Source organism: Coffea arabica, chromosome 9e (assembly GCF_036785885.1).
Source record: "Coffea arabica cultivar ET-39 chromosome 9e, Coffea Arabica ET-39 HiFi, whole genome shotgun sequence".
Classification (NCBI taxonomy): Eukaryota; Viridiplantae; Streptophyta; class Magnoliopsida; order Gentianales; family Rubiaceae; genus Coffea; species Coffea arabica.
Genome location: NC_092327.1, coordinates 30,448,083 through 30,473,096, shown reverse-complemented (window position 1 = coordinate 30,473,096; position 25,014 = coordinate 30,448,083). Strand labels below are relative to the sequence as shown.

Sequence of the window (25,014 nt, the reverse complement as noted above, 5' to 3'; positions counted from 1 at the left end):
CACAAGAATTTTCAACATTTCAGTCAATTTAGACCTGTCATCTTTGGACAATGATGAGGATAAATATTCAACACCTTAAGTACCTTGGTCATCTTGATATATGTTGGAATATGACTGTATATCTATTTTTTCCTTTATTTGTTAATCCAATTTTTTATGGGAATCCTGAGTATAAAGTACTTGCATGTTTATTTAATAAAACTAAAAAAAATTTAATAAATCAAAAATATTAAAATTATATAAAAAATAAAAATGAATTAAAGGAAAAAAAATATGTAGAAAATAGATTTGGGTATTGGGCGGGATCAATCTAAACCCATCCCAAAGTGATCCCGCCCAAGTTAGTCCCAAAACACATATGGGTAAGGTTGGGCCCAAACCCATATGACTCGGTTCCATCACAAACCCAAGCAAATCCCGCCCATCCCGCCCATTTTGCCACCTCTAGTTGACCATTCCTCATTCGTTCGTCGTGAGGTTGTTTATACGATGAGCATACTTGCCTGCCTGCCTGTCTCCAAACCCATGGCCGTATAAATCTAAGTTCTTGCTGATGATTTCGGGTATTCCTAAATGCCAAGTCAACTCCTTTGAACAAATCTCATTTCCGCTTGACAATCGACACTTGTGTTCCTCAAATCAGAAAATAGGAAGTTCCATTACCTGATGCCAACCATATCACTCATCATCATCATCATCTTCTTCTTCTTCTTTTACGTTAGTCTATTTAATATAGCATGATCAGATGGTGGTCTTCTTTTCCAAGCAACGTGATTTTACATCCAACCTATTATACACGGCCAGAAACCCTAGCTAATTATAACTCTCCTCTCCTCATTCACAATTTTTTTGTTTTGCCTTTTCAGTTTATATTTATCCAAAAGAACGAAGATTGATATCTATTCTGCGCATATATCATGAGCCCTGATATGAAACAAGCAAGCATCCAAATGAACCTACACAAATCGTGTTTATTTGCTAATTATTTTTGTTAAAGAGTAACGTAAATTTACCGGCAAATTACCAAATGAAAAAACATTCAATAATGCTTCTTGGTTCAATAATTAATTAATTATGTTCCTACAAAGCAAAGTTTGGTATGATCAGAGATCTGTCTGTCTCTCTCACCAAAAGCATCTCAGCATCATCATATGAAAATGTCAAACGTTAATGCTATCAAGAATGATAAGCCTAGCTAATTAGTATAATGTCAAACTGGGAAAGTTCCTATAACTTCAGATATTGCATCACTAGAGATGGAGAGACCACCAATCTATCTCTATCTCTACTTATATTAGACATGCGGTGCCAAGGATTGGCATGTGGCCTTGCGTAATTAGCTTAACTAATTAAGCTGGTTTCTTGAACAAAGGGCGGGCTAGTGAAGAAGATAACACCAACTCTGGAGGGCGGTAATTAAGTATGCAATAATTCGCAGTCAAGGATATGATTACGACTTTGATTTAAACAGAGCCAACTAAACTAACAGGAATAGCTCAATCAGAAGTAATTAAATAAGCGCTTAATCTATTCAAAAAAAAACTTTGCAAATTTCTTGCTGTACGACAAAGTAAATGTTGGAGTTTGAAAAAGAAGACAAGAATTGCGAGGTTGATTATCCATTCAAACTGCAAGTGTTCAATGTATATACATACATCTTGGTTGTGTATGAGAAATTAAAAGAAACCAAAAAAAAAAAAAAGAAGGGAACGAACCATATCACTTCATTTTTATTTTTTTGATGATCATGCATATATGGCATTCGAGTTGTTTTAGGTCTTCACTAATAGGTGTATTTGTTTAATTAAGAGGTGGAGGTGGAGATGAGGAATATTCTGTGATTCTTACCTTCATAGTATTATATGCTCTTTATAAGAATAAGAAAAATAAAAAACTTCAGCAAATTATTTGTGCTGGGCTAGATGAAAAGTTTCTCCAGAGATTCTTATTCTTAGGTGATCGGCTTTCTTTTCAATAGTTTAGTGAAAAGTGCTGCAAAATTCCTTAATCCAACAGCGTTGTGGTAGTTTATATAATGCAAATAGCATCGCCACTTCTTTGTGTTTTCTTCTTTCCTCCATATTTTACACTCTTATCACTTTCTAAAATTATTCGTACAATAAATGATTAAATCCCTCATCAGCTTGTCCAAATTTCATCCTAGCAAGAATGATACAAAGTCAATTTTGATATGCACGTCCATGTGAAACCAAATTTTTTTTTTTTTTTCAAAATTTTCAATGCAATGAATCAAGCCATTTGAGAGCAATATTTGGTCATGGGATATGCTTTGGTGTTCGACCTTATTCATCCATCTTTGACCCAAAAAAAGTATGTATGGGGGAAAAAATCAATAGAAGAGAAGGGGAGAATTTAACTCAAGTTATCTCGGTTTATTTAATTAATAATTAGTGGATCTCATTATAGTTTCTAATTAAACAGTCATCCTCCAATGACATGCAATGTATTGAGTGGTCAAAATGTTCTTTCTAAAAGAATGCAGACGATCAGAGCCGACCTTTCCCAGATCACGACTTTAATTGTCTTACTAATTGGAGAAACAAAGAGTCAACAATTTGGACATGACCATGTAAACATTCGAGTTAAGAAGTCGCCATTAGCAAGACAAGTTATAGTATCGCACGAGTATCACGCCTTATCATTCAGATTAGCCCCCAAAACACGGGAACTTAGCAGCGGCTGCTCACAAACATCATAATATCAACCAAGTCAGACAGCCACCTGCTTCCACACGGCTGCTGGAACCCTTATTTTCATTGGTTCTTGTCTGTCAATCTGATTGGGAACAGCAGTCTTTCCTCACAGTAGAAGCAATCTGAAGTTTCCAAATTAATATATTTTTTCCCCGTAAACATAAGCCCCACAATCTTGGGCTAAACTTTTATACCACAGGTACAAGTTTGTTCGATTCATAAGAACGGATCATTTTTTTTTCACAAAAGATTGTATGTTTAAATCTTGTTGTCGATGTGAATATTATTATGGTGACGAAGGATCTATAAGAATTCATGTAAATGATTTATGATCATGATAACGAACGAAACTGTATCCATCCAAATTTTTTATTTAAAAGAAAAAAGAGACAGCTTTAATTTAATAGGAATTTTCTAGTGGATCTCTCTCTTCAGCACAGGTAAATTATGTCTCACTGATTGTGTAAATGTACATAATGACTTTATTGGACTCTCTTCATTAAATACTTTTCTAAATTGACTTCATTTTTTATATATAATTTAACGCTCTTAATGAGTGTCGTTAGCCAAACCTCTTGAATAATAGTTACCTCCTTAGCAACCTGGTTGCGTGACTATTCGCCATCAACTTGGGGGTACGACTGGGCTCTCCCGTGTAATTACTAATTAGTCGCGCGCTTCATTCTCTCCTCTATTGGAATATTAATCTTAATTTTTGAAAAGCTTAAAGAAAAATAGGTGGACAACCCAGGGAAAAAAAAATCTTGGCACCAATTATTTGTTCGTTTGCCTCTAGGCTGCAAAGGGAATACGAATACGAAAATAAACTATCTAAAAACCACGAAGTAGAAAATGTTAAGTTAGCAAAACAATTGGTCCTTGTTTGGATCGCAATTTTTTTTCATATTTTTACTTAATATATATTTTAATTATCTTTTATTTTACATATATCAAATCGTTGCTATAGCATGTTTTTATAAAAACTTCAAAAAAAAAAGGCAATTCAAATTAAAGTTGCATACGAATCAAGTTGGTCATGAGTTGATTGTGAACACTGAGTAATTTGAGTCAAAATTCGATGAACTTAAACTTAAGTTCAAGTTTAGTAAAATTAGGTCGATTTTCAACTCAATTAGATAAAAAATTGACTTGATTCGACTCGTTTGCTTGAGCTCATTAAGATTGAACTCGAGTTTAAGTTTGATAAAATTAAATAGAGCCTCGATTTGATTATGATTAGATAAAATGTCCGCTCCATTCGACCACGTTTACCATCCTAATTCAAACCTTATCTTTTGTATTTGCTCGCTTTTAGTGGGACTTCTCTAATTATGATCCTAGTATACTTTTATCACCAAACGTGTGAGCCTTGTCCAGAAATCATGAGTTTATCCTCATCCCGAGCTGATCAAAAAGACTATATGTTATGATTAATTATGATACTAATGTAGACAGGAGATGGCATAGGGGGGCACCGCACACCTTGTCCTTTGTCCTCTTTACGACAACCCAAAAAATTCAATATAAAAAAATGTTGAAACTAAAATTTAAACAATTAGTAATATTATCCGCCATCATTCTCTGTGCGCCCCAGTCTCCATCACGCCTAACACCCCCTAGAACCCAACCAATTATTCTGCCCACTTTACCTTAAAAACAAGCTGTCACCACCTTAATTATCATTCATTAGTCATTAATTAATTTAAAAACTTTTAATCACCATTAATTAACCCCTACCAGCGTTAAATTTTCTTGCAACAAGTAAATAACGCTAACACGTTTGGAAAAAAAAAGAAGTACATAACGCTAACAAGAATGCGTCATCACCGCCGTGCCTGACGTCACCCGACCTCCCACCTAATCGGCTAATTTCTTAGATTATACGTTAAAAAAAAAACAATCCGCCAAATGTATTTCTGACATGGGGTTTTCTAAAACTATAGCGGCCGTGCTGATTTTTTTTTTAAAAAAGTCAGCAGGTCAGAAAAGCCTGTTGCAGCCGTGCTGACTGGGCACGGCTGCAGACTGGCTTTTTGAAAAAAAACCGCCAGGCGCCTGACAGTCAAAAGGCGTCAGGTGCCTGACATTTGACTGTCAGGCGCCTGACAAAGGCCGACAAGGCCATGTGACGGAGCCACGGGATTATTGAAAGGCTGCGTCAAATCAACACGGACGCAGTGAGGTTTTTCCAAAAAAAAATACTAGCCGTTCAAATGAACGGCTAGATTTGATTCAATTGGCTATAAAATGGTTTGGCACGGCTGCTCACTTTCATTTCTCGCTCACTCCCATTTCTCACTCTCAAATTTGCTCTAAGAGACCAGGTGCTCTTTCTTCTTGTAATCGGAATCTGTGAAGTAGCTGCTCTCTCAAGCAGTACCTCTCGGTGGTCAGGCAGATTTGCTGGCGACAAGAAAGTATCTTTGCTCTCTCAAATGGTTTCTAGGGTTAAGCAGATTTGCTGGCTACTTAAAAATCTACTGGCCGAAACTTTTTTGAGAGATTGATAGTTGTAGAAATAGTAGTAGAAAAAGTGTTCGGTTATTTTTGAGAGCTTGCAAAAATTATTGCGTGAACAGGCAGCTTCATTATCAGGTTAATTGGTGCAGCATAATATAAATTAATTATATTATTATAAATGAAATGATATTAGTTAGTTTTAAAAAATTCAGGTTGATTGGTGGATAATAATATTTATTTGTACAGAAAAGTAGATTCGCTGTTGAAGTGAAAGCCGAGGGCTAACATCAGGGACCAGCTGTTGGTATCGCCGTGTTACGTAAGGCCGCCGTGCTAATCAATTGCGGTGTTGATAAAGGCGTAATTTTTTCAGATTACGAATCTTTTCGTACAGGTTAGTATTTAAAATTATTATTAATTTAGTTATTAATTACATTATTTATATTATGTTAATGAAACATGTAGCTTATTTATGTATTTACATGTTATATTATACTGTCATGAAATGATATTAATTAAACATGTTTTTTGTATAGTGTGTTGTTGTTATGCTATATTAATTAATAGTTAATGCAAAGTGTATTAAATTTATTTATAATTTTATAATATTGAAGTGCAGCAAAAAGAGTTAACTAGTGGTGATGGTTCTATAGTGTTGTCGACTACGACTTATATAAAATTATAGAATTACTATATAATATGATTCATATAGAATTAGTAGAAGAATTAATTAAAATTATTAGTTTTTAGAATCAATAAAAAAATTTGAGGAGAAAAGATTGATATAGATGAAGAATTCCTGTACGTAGGACTTTTGTAAGATATCATTTATAATACATTTATAAATATTTACAAATAAATATATTTATATATTTATATAAAAATGTATAAATGTATTATATTATCTATAATTCATATTTTAAATATATTTATAAATGTATAAGTGTATATTATTTATGTGTATATTATTATAAATTAATATTATATAAATGTATAAATTAATATATTATAAATATATATTAATATTATGTATAAAAGTATTAATATAATTAATATGAATATATAAATGTATTAATTTTATGTATAAATGTAAAATTAATATTATGTATATTAATATAAATGTATAATATATAATATAATATATATTATATATAATTTATATAGTATATAATATTTATATAAATATATTATAAATATATAAAAATATTTTTTGAATATAATAAAATATTTATAAAATGTATAAATAAATATAAAAATATATAATATATAAGTATTTAATATATATAATATACATTAATATTAATTATAAATATTTTAATATTATAAATATGATGTTTATATTATATAATATTTCAATTTGTAATATGTATTGTATATTTCATTATATAAATATTTATATAATTTATAATTTATAAATATATTTCATTATATTAATTCCTGCTTATTAGAATACATGGATCTTTCTTTAATTAACAACTATTATGCATTTGATAATGATTTAATAATAATAATAAAATTTAAGTAAAAAATCATGTTGTATTATCAATACAAAGGCATCTAGGAACATGAATAATGAGGTTAGGTTAATGTATTTATTTTAAAAAGTAATAAATTGAAGTATATTTAGGATTATGGTTAAAATTTAGTTTAATCAGGTTATTTTGAAAATTAAAGTAATGAAATTTATTTAGGATAGCTGTGAAATTCTAGTTTACTAAGATTATTTTAAAAACTATATAAGCGACTGACAGGTGCCGAACCTGTGCAATAATAATAAATAAAACCTAACTACCACCTGAAACAGTCAGTAATCAATTCGAGTACTGGAGCAGGGACTCTAGGTGTGCAATGGGTTACTTGATTCACCCTGTTCCCGAAGAGTTTGCTTAATCCGATATACCTGAATTAACTATTTAACTGAATTTCCTAACTAGTAGACAGTGGTAAGCAGGGTCGTCTCCTCAGGGACTGGAGAGATATTTGTTTCTTTTCAAATCAAGATTAATGGGGGGGATTTGGTATCAAATGCCAACTGAACAAATTAAATGCAGAAAATAGTTTATTAAAAGAAATAACTAAGAGAAACTCTAGCCAATGGTGTACTTCAGAAATGGTTCATGCAACTGATCATTGATTCAGAGGTAATTCCAACATTTACTAATAGATTGGTTATAGTTGTCTCGCACGCGCTAAACAACCAACCCTTCCTTAATTTATCGATAGCTAAGGTACGACCGTTAGTTATTTCTCTAACCAAAAAACAACCCTAGGTACGACCGTAGGATTTAATTTCCAGATTGCATTAATAATTAGAAAGGCCCAATCCTAACCAATAAACACGCTATGAGGGTTTATTTAAGCTAGATCATATATTCCCCTGACATAAACCCAATTTAGAACCAAATTTGTCTCAATGCATCTTTTCAAAATTAAAGCTAAATTATCAAGGCATTCATCAAAACTATCTCCATACACACTAAAATCATCCATAAACACCTCAATAATTTTTTCTACATATTCAGAAAATATACTTACCATACACCGCTGAAAAGTTGCTGGGGCGTTGCAGAGGCCGAAAGGCATCCTCCGGTAGGCAAATGTACCAAAGGGACAGGTGAAGGTAGTCTTCTCCTGATCCTCTGGTGCTATTACGATCTGAAAATAACCAGAGAAACCATCAAGAAAACAGTAATAGACACGGCCAGCTAACCTTTCTATCATCTGATCAATAAAAGGTAGAGGGAAGTGGTCCTTCTTTGTCACAGCATTCAGACGCCGATAGTCAATGCACTGACGCCATCCTGTGGGTTTCCTCACCGGGACCATCTCACCCTCTTGGTTCTCCTCAACTGTTACTCCCACCTTTTTCGGGACTACTTGCACGGGACTCACCCAGGGACTATCTGAGATGGCGAAAATTATTCCAACTTCTAGGAGTTTAAGTATCTCCTTCTTGACCACTTCCATCATTAGTGGGTTCAATCTCCGTTGCCCTTGTCTAACTGGCTTTGCATCATCCTCAAGCCGGATTCGATGCATGCATAAGGAGGGGCTAATTCCTTTGATATCTGCTACACTCCACCCAATCGCCTCCTTATGATCTCGAAGAAGGCGAATTAGTCTATCTTCTTGCCCTGGTGACAGGTGTGCAGATATGATGACTGGCAGTGTCTCATTGTCCCCGAGAAAAGCATACTTCAAATGCTTTGGGAGAGGTTTGAGCTCCAACTCAGGCGCCTGCACAATAGAAGGCAACAATTTTGCCTGAGTTTCTGGTACAAAAACAGAAGTAAGCTCATACCTTGGGGAAATTGGTGGGAGCGAATGCAGTGCTCCAACAGCGTGGTCTAGCTCATCATTTATTTCTACATCAAGAGTTGCTCCCAACTCAAGATGTTTGGTCAATGCCACTGCCAGTGCATCAACCCCATCCAATTCAAATATTTCCTGTACAAGGGGCTCAACAACACTTAAAGCATAAACAGAGTTAGTCTCATCTGGGTACTTCATCGCCTCAAAAATATTAAAATTTACAATTTTCCCATCAAACTCCATCGACAAGGTACCCTCATTTACATCTATTTTCGTCCTAGCAGTGCTTAAAAATGGCCTACCTAACAGAATAGGAGACGGATTTAGTGCCCTTTCATCCCCCATGTCTAGGACATAGAAATCTGCAGGAAAAACTAACTCATTGACCTGTACCAAAACATCTTCAACTAACCCTTCCGGGTAAGCATTGGTACGGTCTGCAAGTTGGATTATAATGCCTGTGCCTTTTAACGGGCCAAGATTTAGAGATGCATAGATTGTCTTAGGCATAACATTAATTGACGCCCCCAAATCCAACATTGCTTTCCTAATTGGAGTACCTCCTATCTTGCAGGGAATGGTGAACATACCTGGGTCTCCACATTTTGGTGGGAGCTTCCTCTGGAGTATAGCTGACACGTTTTCTCCCACCGCCACTCGTTCGTTTCCCCTTAGCTTCCTCTTGTGGGTGCACAGGTCCTTCAGAAATTTGGCATATTTCGGTATTTGCTTGATTGCATCTAGTAGGGGGATGTTAATCTCTACTTTCCTGAATACATCCAAAAGTTCCTTTTCCCTCTCTACTTTCCTTGTCTTTTCCAACCTGCAAGGAAAAGGGGGTAAGTTAGAGCTAATAGTGAGTGGAGAGGTGGAGGTTACCTTAGGATCTTCACGAACACGTCCTTCCTCCTCAATTTCCTTTTCTATCTCCTCCTCGCTTTTGCTTTTTGAATTTTTCACTTTAGGTTCTTCCAGCTCCTTGCCACTCCTCAGCGTCATGGCACTTACATTCCTGGGATTTACCTCGGGTTGCGATGGCAGTTTCCCATAAACGTGAGATTCCAAGCGGTTGATGGCAGTTGCCAGTTGACTTATTCGAACATCTTGGTCCTTCTTGTCAGCTTTGGTGTCCTGCTGGAGCTGCGCGGTATTCGCGGCCAAGGATCTGATCTCCTGTTGAAGCTGTGTAGTAGTCGTGGCCAGGTTGGTAGTAGTCGTGGCCAGGTTCTTGACTAGGTCCTCCAAGGAGCTTCCTGTATTGGAGGATGAGGGTTGAGATTTTGGTTGCCAAGGTTGGTGGAATCCTGGTGGACGATTCGGGAATGACCCTTGCTGCCTGTTCCCGTAACTGAGATTGGGGTGGTCTCTCCAACCGGGGTTGTATGTGTTGGAATACGGGTCATATTGCCTGCGGGGCGCGGGCACGCCTCCGGCCATGTTTACCTGTTCCGCCCCGTCCTCTTGCAGAATGGGGCACGAATCCGTGCAGTGGTCCATGCTAGTACAGATTCCACACACCTTTGCTCGCGGTGTGTCTCTCATGGCCAACTGCCTGACTGCAGACGTCAACTCTGACAGTTGCTGCTGGATGGATGACGTCTCTGCCTCATTTACCCTACGGGTAGGATTGCTCTCACGGAAGCCGAACTGCTGAGAGTTTTCTGCCATAGCTTCAATAAGGTCCCATGCTTCCCTCGGTGTCTTGTTCGCCAGGGCTCCTCCACTCGCAGCGTCAATAATACTCCTGTCAGTTGACTGGAGCCCCTCATAGAAGTACTGGATCAACAGTTGCTCACTAATCTGATGCTGTGGGCATCTAGCGCACAACTTGTTGAACCTTTCCCAAAAATCGTACAATGACTCCCCGGAGTACTGCTTGATGCTGCAGATCTCCTTCCTCAAACTTGCAGCCCGGGACGCGGGGAAAAATTTCTCCAGGAATTTCTTTTTCAATTGTGCCCACGTGGTGATACTACCTGCAGGCAGGTAGTATAACCAATCCTTCGCTGCATCCTTGAGAGAGAAAGGGAAAGCTCTCAGTCTTATTTGCTCCTCTGTGACCCCAGGAGGTTTCATGCTAGAGCAAACTACTTCGAATTCCTTGACATGTTTGTGGGGTTCTTCACCAGAAAGACCATGGAACGAAGGCAGGAGCTGAATCAATCCCGATTTCAGCTCGAAAGAAGTATTTTCAGCCAGGGTTGGGAACGTGATGCACAAGGGCTGATGAGTCAAGTCTGGGGTAGCCAGCTCCCTTAATGTCTGGGTGTTGGCCATGCTCAATTCGTTTTCTACTGACTCGTTTGCAAAAGATAAGTGCCCTTCCTTTCGTCTCTTGGTTTCTTGTCTTCGCCTACGCGCTGCCTTCTCGACCTCAGGATCGTATATCAATTCACCTGTGCGAGAGGAACGGGGCATAAACTAGCAAAAATACCAAGAAAAATAAAATAAAAAAAAAATTGAATTCAAAAGAAACAAATAATTCAGACGCCAGTCCCCGGCAGCGGCGCCAAAAATTGACAGGTGCCGAACCTGTGCAATAATAATAAATAAAACCTAACTACCACCTGAAACAGTCAGTAATCAATTCGAGTACTGGAGCAGGGACTCTAGGTGTGCAATGGGTTACTTGATTCACCCTGTTCCCGAAGAGTTTGCTTAATCCGATATACCTGAATTAACTATTTAACTGAATTTCCTAACTAGTAGACAGTGGTAAGCAGGGTCGTCTCCTCAGGGACTGGAGAGATATTTGTTTCTTTTCAAATCAAGATTAATGGGGGGGATTTGGTATCAAATGCCAACTGAACAAATTAAATGCAGAAAATAGTTTATTAAAAGAAATAACTAAGAGAAACTCTAGCCAATGGTGTACTTCAGAAATGGTTCATGCAACTGATCATTGATTCAGAGGTAATTCCAACATTTACTAATAGATTGGTTATAGTTGTCTCGCACGCGCTAAACAACCAACCCTTCCTTAATTTATCGATAGCTAAGGTACGACCGTTAGCTATTTCTCTAACCAAAAAACAACCCTAGGTACGACCGTAGGATTTAATTTCCAGATTGCATTAATAATTAGAAAGGCCCAATCCTAACCAATAAACACGCTATGAGGGTTTATTTAAGCTAGATCATATATTCCCCTGACATAAACCCAATTATACCAGCTGCTACTGGGATAGAGGTAACGAACAATTACGGATTCAATTACCCCTATTTAGCAAAATAGTCTCTATGAATAATTAATTATTGCGCACTAATCAATCATACATAAGAACTATAACAATCAAGAGCAGGGAGTATATAAATACCAATAAACGGAGAAAATAATTAACAACGGCTTAGATCTCACAGTAATCGATGAACCAATTCGTCAGTTGCCCTCTTGACTAGAATTAGGAGGTTAGTTCTCCATTGAGAGTAACTCACGCAATTCCATTGAAGGAAATTGCGTCAATGTTTTACAATAGAGGAACTACTCTGCGGCCCAGAGCCAAGCGGCTGCCTTCTCTTTTTTCTTATTCCCTGGCCAAGTCATAATCACGTGAGATCCCTAGCTCCGTAGTAATCCCGCGGGATCCGGCCTTTTTCTCCTCTTCAAAGTCGGCTGGCCTTTTGTAGCCTTTTCTCCCTTCAATTTCGGTCAAAGCAATATTGGGAGACAATTGCAATGGTCCCCACTTTCCAAGGTCAACAACCGTGGCTTTTTCCTTAGTTTCCTAATGGAAATCTACCACCAAATAGAACTAGTTTCCTAAATAGCAAAATAAACCACAAAAGAAAGTATTTCAAGTTTCCTAATTCAACCATAAGACTAATAATTAGAATTCAAGTCTTCCAAATCTTCCTCTACAGCTGCCCAGAGTTTGAATCGAACTTGGAAATTGATCCCGAACGTGCCACTATCAGATTAATTGGAAGATTGCCCCTTTTTGTCACGTTTTTCTCTTTTTCCTACAATTTAACACCATTAACCAAATATAAGTATAATCCATCAATTAACGCAATATTTGGCTGAAATCAAGGGAAGAATAATTATAAATTTAACAACAAATCATGACTTATCAATTTCCCCCACACCTGAACTATGCTTGTCCTCAAGCATGAGAACAACAAATCAAGCAATCGAATTCAAACAATGGTTGTTGCTCAAATCGTCTATTGCCAAAATACAATTAAAATACATGTCAAGTATTAGTGGCAATTTGCAAGAAATATCTCTCCAATTAGCTTTCAAGATCAAGGGCTCTTTCAATTTATGACTAACTAATCTAAGAATATAAAATATTCAACCAGCATCCATAAGCAAATGGTTCGACTATTAAGCAAAATCTCAACATTAAAATTCATGAATCAGCGGGCTAACACTTCATTCAAATACTTCCACATTTTTCACTTTTAGCATATATTTTTTCTTTTCTAGAATATCCCCACTTATTTGATTTTTTTTTTTCTTCAGGAGGAATGCTTAGTTTTTAGCCATTCAAGCATTTTGATGCGAACTCCGACATTGGCCAAATGAAGGAGCCCGGTTACTCAGCCATCATCGCTTAAAAACCACATACTCATAGCTATCGTCGCTTTTTGACGCGAAAGTCGACACTTGTGGTGAAGACTTCCGGTTACTAGGCAACGATACTAGTGGAGTATAGCCTAATACTATTCATAAATAAGCACCAAAAATAAAATTAAATACCACACAAACCCGCTTCATTTCTTAAACATGGAGAACTAAGATTAATAGCTGAACCAATTTGCACAAAAAATGCTAGACAAATATTTACAATACTTAGAAAAGTTAACCAAAAAGTGCAAAAGTCACAAAATCTCAAATATTCACCAAAGAGATACCCTAAACTCAATCATGTCTTACTCGACACCTTAAAGTGTAAAATCTTAGCAATAGAAAAATTTGAGACATCTAACCATCGTTTATCAGGAATAATCACAAATAAGCACAAAGATAGGCAAAAATTGGACAAAATTCGACAAAGTCAAACAAAAAATTCCAACAAAAATGCCTACACTTGCACTTTTTCAATAAAATGCCAATATACTACCCCCCCACACCTAAACCTTACATTGCCCTCAATGTAAGCAAAGAAAGAGTAAAACAGAGATATTGGGGCAACGACACTTCCCTGAAAACGGAGGAGGGCAGAACTGAACTACGGTTGTGGAGGGAAAGGCGGGCGGAAATCCACGTGATGGAGATACTGTGCTAAATTCTGGGCCATCCCGCCCATTTGATGCTCCATCCGCTCCATACGAGTGTCCATGTGCTGCATCTGGAGCCGAAGGGCTGCAAACTGGCTATTGGCGGAGGAAGACGGTGGAGGTGCCGCAGAGGACAGCCCGGGGTCCTCCCGGTCCATTCGAGGGGGCAGATCCACTCAAAGGGACTGTGGGCTGTGGGGTAGAGATGGAAGGTTTGCTCTTGCCTTTGTTCTTGGGTTTGGTCATTGGATATCAGTAGACAAGACAAAGGCAAAGTAATGGTGCTCAAAATATGTCAACAAATAACCAACAAGGCAAATGATCCCTAGTCACAGCTCCCAATCACAAACAAGTGCAGAAACGGATAATAAACTCACCCCACAAACTAATTAAACCTGTGAACGACAAAATTTTTCCCAAATACTACCAATTCAACCCAAAAATCAATTAATTAGATAACATAGCAAAATTTCCCCAAAAACTAATTAAACAGGCAACTAGAGTAAAAACTTTCCCCAAATATCACTGGTTGGGCACAACGTTAACCAAATAATCAACAATCCATCCACAGATACGTCACAGCACCCAAACAAGCACAAATTTTCTGTCCTCAGCTAGCAAATCAAAAATTTGGCCTCAGCTAAGAAAGTAAAATTCTGGCATCAGCTAATAAAGAACTAGTAATCTGGCCTCAGCTACCTAGTGACGGAAAAATAAAGAAAGAATTCACCGGAGGTATGGAGTAGGCAGTGGATGACAGTGAAGAGAGCAGGGGCGGGCATTGGAGTGAAGGAAGGCGCGTGACGGCCACACGCCCTGGGGATGGTGGCTGCTGGCGAGGCTGGGCTGCTTGAGAGTTGGGGCTAGAGCTGGCGAACAGGTGCAGGCGCGCGGGCTGCTGGGCTTGGGCGCAGAGAAGGAAGGCGCGCTGCTGCGCGCCTGGTTGGCTGGGTGAAGCGTGCGGCCGGTGCGAGCGCCGCCTGGAGGTGAGCTGGAGTCGCACGCCAGCTGCTGCTGGCTGCTAGTGCGCGATCTGTCAGATTGCTTGGAGGCGCGGCGTGCGGGAGAGGATCTCGCGCGGCTGGTTGCTGGGGGCGCGGTCGCGGCGGGCAGCGGCGCGATGGGCGGCGGCAGTCCTTGGCTCTGGTGTGGGGCGGCGGCAGACAGCAAGACAAAAGGAAGAAGAAGAAGGAGAAAAAGAAAGAAAAGGAAGAAGAAAGAAAGAAAAGGGAAGAAAAGAAGGAGTAGGGCTACGGAAGTTTTTTTTTTTTTTGAATAAGGGCAATTTCGTCTTTTCGGCCCTTTTTTTTTTTTTTTTTTTTTTTTTTTTTTTGCTTGAACGTGACCACCTGGCGTGGGCATGCTCAACTGCTATAGAGTCCGCAGAACCTGATCGAAAATTTCCTCCGTCAGGCGTGACCATCTGGCGTGGGCACGTCTAACTACCATAGAGTCCGCAGAACCTGATCGAAAATTTCCTCCGTCAGGCGTGACCATCTGGCGTGGGCACGCCTAACCGCTATGGAGTTCGCAGAACCTGAGCGAAAATTCCTTTTCTTCAGGTGTGACCACCTGGCGTGGGCACGCCTAACTGCTAATTCCCTGCCACCAAACATCAAACCATTAATTGACACTAACACTTAACTAAAACTTCAAAAATGCATGAAAACTAAAACAAATAGTCTTGGGTTGCCTCCCAAGTAGCGCCTTTCTTTAATGTCTTTGGCTAGACATTTTCATGTGTATTCATGGAGGATAAAATCTTGTGGCTCGTTTCAGTGCTTCATCTTCTATGTAATCCTGATAGCCCTCGTAAATAGAGTAATTCTTGGGCACACGAGCTACGGGCTTCCATGGACTAGTAAATGGCACCAAACAAACAAGTGATGATCTTAAATCTTCACTCACTCCTCCATCAAGAGCACTTATTGGTTCGAGATATTTTGCCATCATGGCTCTCAATTTATTCCTGGCATGAAATTCAAAATCGTCTGGTATAATAAAATCAATCTCACTAACAGGAATTAAAGAATAAGAGTCAGGAAAGTATTGATCAAGGAATGGAGGAGATGTCACCGCATTTGGAGATTGTTCACTGGATTCATTCACTTGAACCATTTGATGTTGGGGTCTCAATTCTTGTGCTTCAACTTTCTTTTCAACTGCATCTTTAGATTCTTCTTCTTGAGACTCTTGCAGTACCATGTCATTCGTCAAGATAATTGCACTCTCATATTTCTCATGGTCGATAATAGTTTGTGAGGGCAATTCTTCACTCATTCGAGAAGCCAATGACGTTATCCTAAATGTCAATTGATCCATTTGATCTGCTAGGTTACGCCTGCTCACTTGTGTCTCCTGTTGAATTTGATATGTGTTAGTAGCTATTAATTCAACTATCTCTTCAAGAGACATACCTGACATAGATGATGATTCTTGAGACTCATACTGCTGAAAATTCATTGGCCCTGTTGTATAATCATAACTGGAGTTATCCCACCATCCTTGATCATACCCGTTTGGATTAGGGTTATACCACGTTTGAGACCAGGGTGAAGAATCTCCATAATTATTGAATGGGACACTCAGATTATCTTGATATTCGGGGCACATACCGGTTGAATGATCCCTGGCATAACAAATTTCACAGGTTGCAGCAGCCATTCTTTTTTTAATAGAGTTTATTGCCTCTAAATATGCAAACTTAGAAAAACAATCAATCTCATTGCCTTCCCCGAAAACAAAATCCAGTATATCACCAAAATACGGAGTGTTAGAAGCCATAAACTATATAATAAAAAAAAATAAGAGAAAAATAAATAAATACAAATAAAAACAAGATGAACTCAAAAAAGAAACAAATTAATCTGACACCAGTCCCCGGCAACGGCGCCAAAAATTGACAGGTGCCGAACCTGTGCAATAATAATAAATAAAACCTAACTACCACCTGAAACAGTCAGTAATCAATTCGAGTACTGGAGCAGGGACTCTAGGTGTGCAATGGGTTACTTGATTCACCCTGTTCCCGAAGAGTTTGCTTAATCCGATATACCTGAATTAACTATTTAACTGAATTTCCTAACTAGTAGACAGTGGTAAGCAGGGTCGTCTCCTCAGGGACTGGAGAGATATTTGTTTCTTTTCAAATCAAGATTAATGGGGGGGATTTGGTATCAAATGCCAACTGAACAAATTAAATGCAGAAAATAGTTTATTAAAAGAAATAACTAAGAGAAACTCTAGCCAATGGTGTACTTCAGAAATGGTTCATGCAACTGATCATTGATTCAGAGGTAATTCCAACATTTACTAATAGATTGGTTATAGTTGTCTCGCACGCGCTAAACAACCAACCCTTCCTTAATTTATCGATAGCTAAGGTACGACCGTTAGCTATTTCTCTAACCAAAAAACAACCCTAGGTACGACCGTAGGATTTAATTTCCAGATTGCATTAATAATTAGAAAGGCCCAATCCTAACCAATAAACACGCTATGAGGGTTTATTTAAGCTAGATCATATATTCCCCTGACATAAACCCAATTATACCAGCTGCTACTGGGATAGAGGTAACGAACAATTACGGATTCAATTACCCCTATTTAGCAAAATAGTCTCTATGAATAATTAATTATTGCGCACTAATCAATCATACATAAGAACTATAACAATCAAGAGCAGGGAGTATATAAATACCAATAAACGGAGAAAATAATTAACAACGGCTTAGATCTCACAGTAATCGATGAACCAATTCGTCAGTTGCCCTCTTGACTAGAATTAGGAGGTTAGTTCTCCATTGAGAGTAACTCACGCAATTCCATTGAAGGAAATTGCGTCAATGTTTTACAATAGAGGAACTACTCTGCGGCCCAGAGCCAAGCGGCTGCCTTCTCTTTTTTCTTATTCCCTGGCCAAGTCATAATCACGTGAGATCCCTAGCTCCGTAGTAATCCCGCGGGATCCGGCCTTTTTCTCCTCTTCAAAGTCGGCTGGCCTTTTGTAGCCTTTTCTCCCTTCAATTTCGGTCAAAGCAATATTGGGAGACAATTGCAATGGTCCCCACTTTCCAAGGTCAACAACCGTGGCTTTTTCCTTAGTTTCCTAATGGAAATCTACCACCAAATAGAACTAGTTTCCTAAATAGCAAAATAAACCACAAAAGAAAGTATTTCAAGTTTCCTAATTCAACCATAAGACTAATAATTAGAATTCAAGTCTTCCAAATCTTCCTCTACAGCTGCCCAGAGTTTGAATCGAACTTGGAAATTGATCCCGAACGTGCCACTATCAGATTAATTGGAAGATTGCCCCTTTTTGTCACGTTTTTCTCTTTTTCCTACAATTTAACACCATTAACCAAATATAAGTATAATCCATCAATTAACGCAATATTTGGCTGAAATCAAGGGAAGAATAATTATAAATTTAACAACAAATCATGACTTATCAGCGACTATTTTTTTAAGATTATACATAAATGAATAAAGATATAATTAATTTACTCGTTTCTTGTGATAATAATTACCAGTTATATTTGGTAATTATATTTAAATATTTTACGATAACCAAGCATGTAAATATATATGTTCATTAAAAAGTTTATAACACCTTGTTACTTATGTGTAAATTAGGCTTAATATGTCGAGCGATAACTGTATGGTACTACAACTATATTGGGGAGGAAAAATTATATACGCTGCAGGCTCAATTTTTTACGATCCACCTATGCCCAAAAAAGTTCTCTTCTTGACAGAAATGGTGGGATACGATGAATTATTAGACAGAGTATACAATATCATGGGTTTAGATCGAAATAGGCAAAGGATAAATTTGATATTTCGAAATTGCCCCCAACCTGGTATTTTTGGTGCGATGCCTTTGGTTGATGATAATGGAGTGGCTGGTATGTACTACCTAAAATCTGGTAGTCGACAACCCACTGAAATTTATGTTGAAGTTGAGGAGATTTCGAATTATTGTGGCCATGATAGTCAAACATTTGAAATTGGAAGTGGGATTCAGGCCGAACCACCTTACCATTTATTCGACCCTACAAATCTCCACCATAGTCAGCTTACTCAAGTAGAGGCGGTCGATGATCTCCCGTCCCGAACAGGACGCCGAAAAGGCAATATGCGCTGCAGAGAAATTGACCGTCCAACCACCAGTAGTCGGCCAAGTATGCATAAGTCAACAATTATGGCTCATGCTGCGGATATCCTGACTTCCTCAATGTTAGACCCTCTTCCGTATACCGACATTGATTTAGTTGATGTCGAAATTGGTTCCGAGCCAGAGCCGGATGATGACAATTCTGGTAGTGACGACGACCAAGATGATGTTTATCCGGTTCATTCTATCCAAGCACGGGATCAGACGACATTTGCTGAACCTTTTCTCGGAAGTGAAGGTCCCAGTTTGCGATATGAAGCAGGAGTTGATGCTATACTGCAATTCGACCCGCTCGATACTAGAGAGGCCGAAAAGCTAAAGTTCTGGAGTGAGCGCACGAAAGAATTGGAGTTGGGCCAACTGTTCGAGACGAAAGAACATATAAAGCGAGCAGTTAAATTGTGGTCCATAAAGGAGAACAGAGAGTTCAAAGTTCGGGCTAGCACACCTACAACTTGGTTTGTGCGTTGTAGAGCCCGAAACTCCACACCTCCGTGCAATTGGCAACTTCGTGCAACTCTCCGTGCCTCTCACAAAATGTGGATGATCGTGTCACTTACACCTGGGCATACATGTGTCCGTGTGTGCAATACCAATGACCATCGGGGGTTGAGTGCCGATCTAATTGCCCAACATATTATTCCCCACATTTTGAATGGTCCGCTGTACAAAGTGAAGGAAATTCAGACTTCTGTGAAAAAGGAGTTTCACGTCGATGTGACGTACAAAAAGGCTTGGTACGCCAGACGTCGGGCCATTGACATTGTTTATGGTGATTGGCCGACATCTATTTCACAACTCCCAACATACGTAGATGAACTACAATTGTCCAATCCTGGGACGGTTGTAGTTTGGGACCATCATCCATTGAGTACAGTATCGCAGACGATTTTTGACTATATATTTTGGGCATTTGCTCCTGCTATCCAAGCATTCCGTCACCTGAAACCGGTCATTTGTGTGGACGGAACATTCTTAAAGGGGCCATATCGAGGGAAATTGCTAGTGGCGATTGGGTTTGATGCCTGTAACCATTTATTCCCTCTAGCATTTGCACTTGTTGATGAGGAGAACAATCGAAGTTGGAGTTGGTTCATGAGATTGTTGCGCATTCACGTATGTCGAGATGTACAAAATGTATGCGTAATTTCAGACCGACACCACGGGATTATCCACGCCATGCGGTGTCTAGAGGAGTGGAAAGAGCCGTTGGGGGTCCATCGATTCTGCTTGGTTCACATTCGCAGTAATTTCACTCAGAAATTTAGGAATGAAAGGTATTTTTTCAGACCTACATATGGCTAGTACAAGATTTAGCAATGAAAGGTAATTTTATGACCTACATATGGATAGTTTGATCTGATTATTAATTAATGCGGGAAATTGTATTTGTAGGTTAAAGAGTCTCATGTGGGGTGCCGGAAAGGCAAATCAGACTCGCAAATACGAGGATTATATGAGTGTCATCTTTAGTATTTCACCCGAGGCATATGCCTGGCTAACTGGTGGATCCGTTAGACCGGAGCAGTGGGCCTTATGTAAGGATGGAGGGTATCGTTGGGGTCATGCAACAACAAACATGGCGGAGTGCTTCAATAACTTGCTGCGAGAAAGTCGCTTCCTTCCAATCACTGCCTTGATCCGATACACCTTCAACCAAACAGTGGATTTGTTTGTGAAAAATCACAAGATGGCCTGGGATCAGGTGTATCACTTGCCACTGTATGGCTGGGAAAAATATGTTGCAAATGAGCAAAAGGGTAGGGCGCACTCGGTGCAGGTGTTCGATCATAGGCGGGGAATTTACTGCATAACCACTGCATATCGCCAAGCTCATATAGGTGGTCATGCTCAAACCGTTGACATTGGAAATCGCACGTGTACATGTGGAAAATGGAGAGAACTCAGATTTCCATGTTCGCATGCGATTGCAGCATATTTTAGGTCAGGTCTTAATCCGATGTCACTTGTCGGGCCGGAGTACACATTTGAGGCTTATCAAGCCACATATGAGAGTCCTTTCAACCCGTTAAGAGACCCGAAATATTGGCCTGTAGCAGAGTTGAAACTAAGCCTCCTAACTGATCGTTTGAAGCAAAAAGCACCTGGACCATTGAAGACCAGTAGAATAAGGAATGAAATGGATCGAAAATGCCCTGATGCACCGCGTCGCTGTACTAATTGCTTACAACCCGGGCACACTGCTCCTAATTGTCCATTTAGTGGTTATTTTTATAAATAACCACTGTATCAAATGTTGTTGTCCGTTCCCTTTTGAAAAGACATGTACATGTGCCTATGCTTTGTTAACTATATAATGCTAAATTTACGCGTTTATATTGTGGCTTATTTTATTAGATGTAGATATTTTATTAATTTTTTGCAAATGAAGTAAATATATTTATAAAATTATATACACATAAATATACATAAATACATGTAAATATATGAATGTTGTTTTACTCTCATTTGTTCGTGCAGGTTAATGGAGAGTTGGCGTATCATACCCAACGCCGCCGCACAACAGGGACCAATTGATGACAGTGTTCTGTATCTACAATCCGAGCATAGGTCCGGCGCAGTTTTCAATGGCGTAGGTGCAGACCTTGATGTTAGAAGATGTGACAAAAAATTCTTTCAGCCCCTACGTAATTTGGATCCATGAGTGGCGCACTATATAGATCAAGCAGGATTTCGTGGTGTCCGAGTGGCTGGATATCTTACTGTAGACCATGGACTCATCACAGCTCTCGTCGAGCGCTGGAGACAGGAGACGCATACCTTCCATCTTCCAGTTATGGGCGAGTCGACGATAACTTTGCAAGATGTAGAAGTGCTCTGGGGTCTACGCGTGGACGGGCGTCCAGTTACACTGCATCACGTTAGGCGAACTGTACAAGAGCGCAAACATCTAGTGAACGAGGTTTTAGGCTTTTGGCCGGAAGATGCGATGCTAAAAGGTGGCCGCCTGAAGATGTCTTCTATGTACAGACAGTTGACTACGCCAGTACCGCCTGATGCTCCTGATGAACTGGTACGACAGTATGCTCGCATGTACCTATTGATTTTATTGGGTGGTCTACTATTCGCGGATGCATGCGGGAATGTTGTTAGTCTAAACTGGTTAGACTATGTTCGAGATTTGGAGGCGATGGGGGAGTACAGTTGGGGGTCAGCGACTCTTGCTTGTTTATACTCACGTTTGTGTCACGCTTGCCGTGCTTCTACTACTACCACAGGCGGTCCTTATCTATTACTCCAAATATGGGCATGGGAGCGGATTCCCAGCATTCGACCGGAGATGTATCCAGCGCCTGAGATCGGTGAATTTCCGGTAGCTGGTAGATGGGTGGCTGAACGTACAGGAGTTGATCCTCCGGGTAGGCGCAGCAGCTACTATCGTGAGCATATTGCATTGCTCCGCATGGATGAGGTATTTTACATGTTAAAACTTCAGTTACTATTTGCTAATATACCCTATTATTGTGAAAATAAATAAATAAATTTTTGTTGTGACAGTTCATATGGATGCCGTACAGTGACGAAAGATTAGCTGCACTACCACGATACTGTAGACACGGCGAGCGCATTTGGCGTGCCAGAGTTCCCCTCGTATTTTGGCACATTATTGAGTTTCACTGCCCAGATCGGGTCATGCGTCAGTTTGGACTAGTGCAAAACGTTCCCGAACCTGTTAACACAAATCCGCAAGGGCTTCATCAGTTCGATTTGTCGGGCTATCCTGGAAGGAATTGGGCACAATTCCATAGCGCGTGGATACAATATTGGAATGCTCGCGCAAATGCGGAGGTCACAGGTCAGCTTGCTGATACATTCAGGCCATCAAATGATTATCTCAAATGGTATCACGAGCACACTATTCTATATATTTCGAACCCTAGTGACCAGAATCCGCAGATGGGCCAAATGCTTCAGGGAGTCTCTGGGCAATTTGAATATCTGGTATGCATTTACTTGAGACTTCCGTCATTGGGAACCATTTTTGGAGCATAGGTGCGTTATATAATTGTTCCTAACAACTACGCGATCAATTTTTTGTTACAAACGGGTGCTATGCAGCGTATTGTTCAACAGACACAGAATGTTATCAATATTGATAACATAGGAGAAAGAGCACTTCCACGTCTCTGTACCATCATGGATGGTGCATATGGTTCGATGCAGTATCTCAGACGGTTTGATCGTATGGTTGTAGGACAGTCCGATCCATTCGATTCTGGGCATCCTTCGACATCAAATGTCCCATTCCAGACACCTGGTCGACGAGTTCCATCTCATACAGGCCCTTCGTCTAGTCGTGGTAGACAGAGGAGGCATGATCAGCACGATGGACCGACCGTTGTTGAACCTAGCGTTCAAGTCACGGGAATGGATACTGGTCATCCGCACACGCCTCCGGTTCAGCAATTCACCGCATTCGCACCTTCACCAGTGCCGGGAGTAGATCGGGGGATGGCTGCACGGCATCATGTATCTGGGGACATGTTTATTCCACAGCCAGCGTCGATGACCATTGGTGCACAAGCAACACCGTCGTAACAATTTCCTCCATTTGCTGTACCACCGACGCCAGTTGCTGGCATGTATGGATTTGATCCACGATTTCCTTCTTCATCACAATTACCTCCGTATGAGCATGTCCCCATGACAGGAGACTTTTCTTCCCATGCGGCATTACATCCTATATTCACTCTTCTCAGTGGAACGGGAGGCACTTCTTCATCGTTGGAGCTTCCAGATTATTACAGTCTCGGACAGCCATCGGTCTTCCCGTCTACCAATCAGCGGAGTTATGCATCCGATCATGTATCGACAGGAGATTTTGTCACCTATCGTTCCACGAACGATTCTGAGAGCAGCGATACTTCCGATGCGTTAGAGACGGATGACGTTGACCCTGATAGTGGTTCCAGGGATGATCCGTCGGCTCGTGATTATTCCAATCATCCTGGTGTCGTTATTGGCGAGCGTCAGAGACGACGACCGAAGAGATTTTGCTGCCCTTCTACAACGCCGAAAAATGTTGGTAAGGGTAAGGGGAAGAGCAAAGGCAACAGGCGCCCTAAGCATTGATCACGTGTAAATAATGACTATGTTAGGTAGTTATCTAATGAATGTTACTTTCCTTAACTTTAAATTTCATCTAGTTTAATTTTATTTTTCTCTAAATCCTAATTACTTAAACCTTAAACCCTAAATTCAACAAAGATCCATGGGGGCTAAACTTAAAAATAAAAAATTGTGGGTAAAAATATAATCTACACTTTTTTTAAAACATCACTTTTTTTTACTAACCTTTTATTCATAATCTACTCAAATTTAGGCTAATTAGACTACAAAAGTGATTAACAAATCTACAAACAAAAGATTATTCAGTCTAGTTTCTAAAGTTTTTAAATTAAAATCCTAAACTTAATAAATTTACTAAAACCCCTAATTATACCTGAAAAGTCAGAATTAATTCACAAAAATACGCATTACCATCATAAAGAAAGGCCAGAACTCCAAACATGAGAAATTTATCCATTTTTGGCAAATGTTGAGACCCTAGCACAATTATGCAAAAGTTAGGGGACAAATTATAAATAAAAATTATGGATTTAGATCAAAATAAGTGAACATAAGAACACATTGTATAATTTTCAGAAAATTATACAATGCCTAAAACATATAAAATATCTAAAACTGCATATTAAAAACAAAACAAAGGAAAAATAAAAATAAAAGTTTGGTCCACATTGTTTAACCCAACATTTAACATAACAAATTTGGATATTTGGATGAGGCGTCTGATCCAAACAGAAATTACCAAACAGAAATTACCTACACGACTCTAATACAATGAATGTAAGTCCAAATGAAATATACGAGTTAGTCCAACTTTAGTGTTGGCTTTTGTTCATAATTTAAAATACTAAAATAAGTCATTTTCTATTATAACCTTGTAAAACGAACTTCGTATGTTTTAAAAAATATATATATAATTATGTAATTCATAACTTATATCAAATTACATTGCACAGCACAAAACCCTAAAATCTAAAATCCTAATTCTAAAACCTTAACGCAAAAACTCTAATTCTAAAAACCTAAAACCCAAAACCC

The 25,014-nt window shown here is 39.1% G+C and overlaps 2 protein-coding genes across 2 annotated transcripts; both read left to right on the top strand.

Moving 5' to 3' along the window:
* The first annotated feature begins 5,005 nt into the window (after positions 1-5,005).
* Positions 5,006-24,072, top strand: LOC113709140 (serine/threonine-protein phosphatase 7 long form homolog). Its single transcript, XM_027231892.2, has 4 exons — positions 5,006-5,309; positions 5,421-5,568; positions 21,370-22,321; positions 22,408-24,072. Exons 3-4 carry the CDS (start codon positions 21,686-21,688, stop codon positions 22,900-22,902), a joined length of 1,131 nt encoding a protein of 376 aa, XP_027087693.2. The 5' UTR covers positions 5,006-5,309; positions 5,421-5,568; positions 21,370-21,685; the 3' UTR covers positions 22,903-24,072.
* Positions 15,008-21,264, top strand: LOC140014851 (uncharacterized). The gene is made up of 2 exons (XM_072066464.1): positions 15,008-20,165; positions 20,284-21,264. Exons 1-2 carry the CDS (start codon positions 18,355-18,357, stop codon positions 21,128-21,130), a joined length of 2,658 nt encoding a protein of 885 aa, XP_071922565.1. The 5' UTR covers positions 15,008-18,354; the 3' UTR covers positions 21,131-21,264.
* Positions 24,073-25,014: the final 942 nt, after the last annotated feature.

Coding starts and splice junctions, on each gene's coding strand:
- LOC140014851 (XM_072066464.1), top strand. CDS start 18,355: ATGTCGAGCGATAACTGTATGGTACTACAACTATATTGGGGAGGAAAA. Junction 20,166..20,283: donor CAGAAATTTAGGAATGAAAG/GTATTTTTTCAG, acceptor TTGTATTTGTAG/GTTAAAGAGTCTCATGTGGG.
- LOC113709140 (XM_027231892.2), top strand. CDS start 21,686: ATGGGCGAGTCGACGATAACTTTGCAAGATGTAGAAGTGCTCTGGGGT. Junction 22,322..22,407: donor CATTGCTCCGCATGGATGAG/GTATTTTACATG, acceptor TTGTTGTGACAG/TTCATATGGATGCCGTACAG.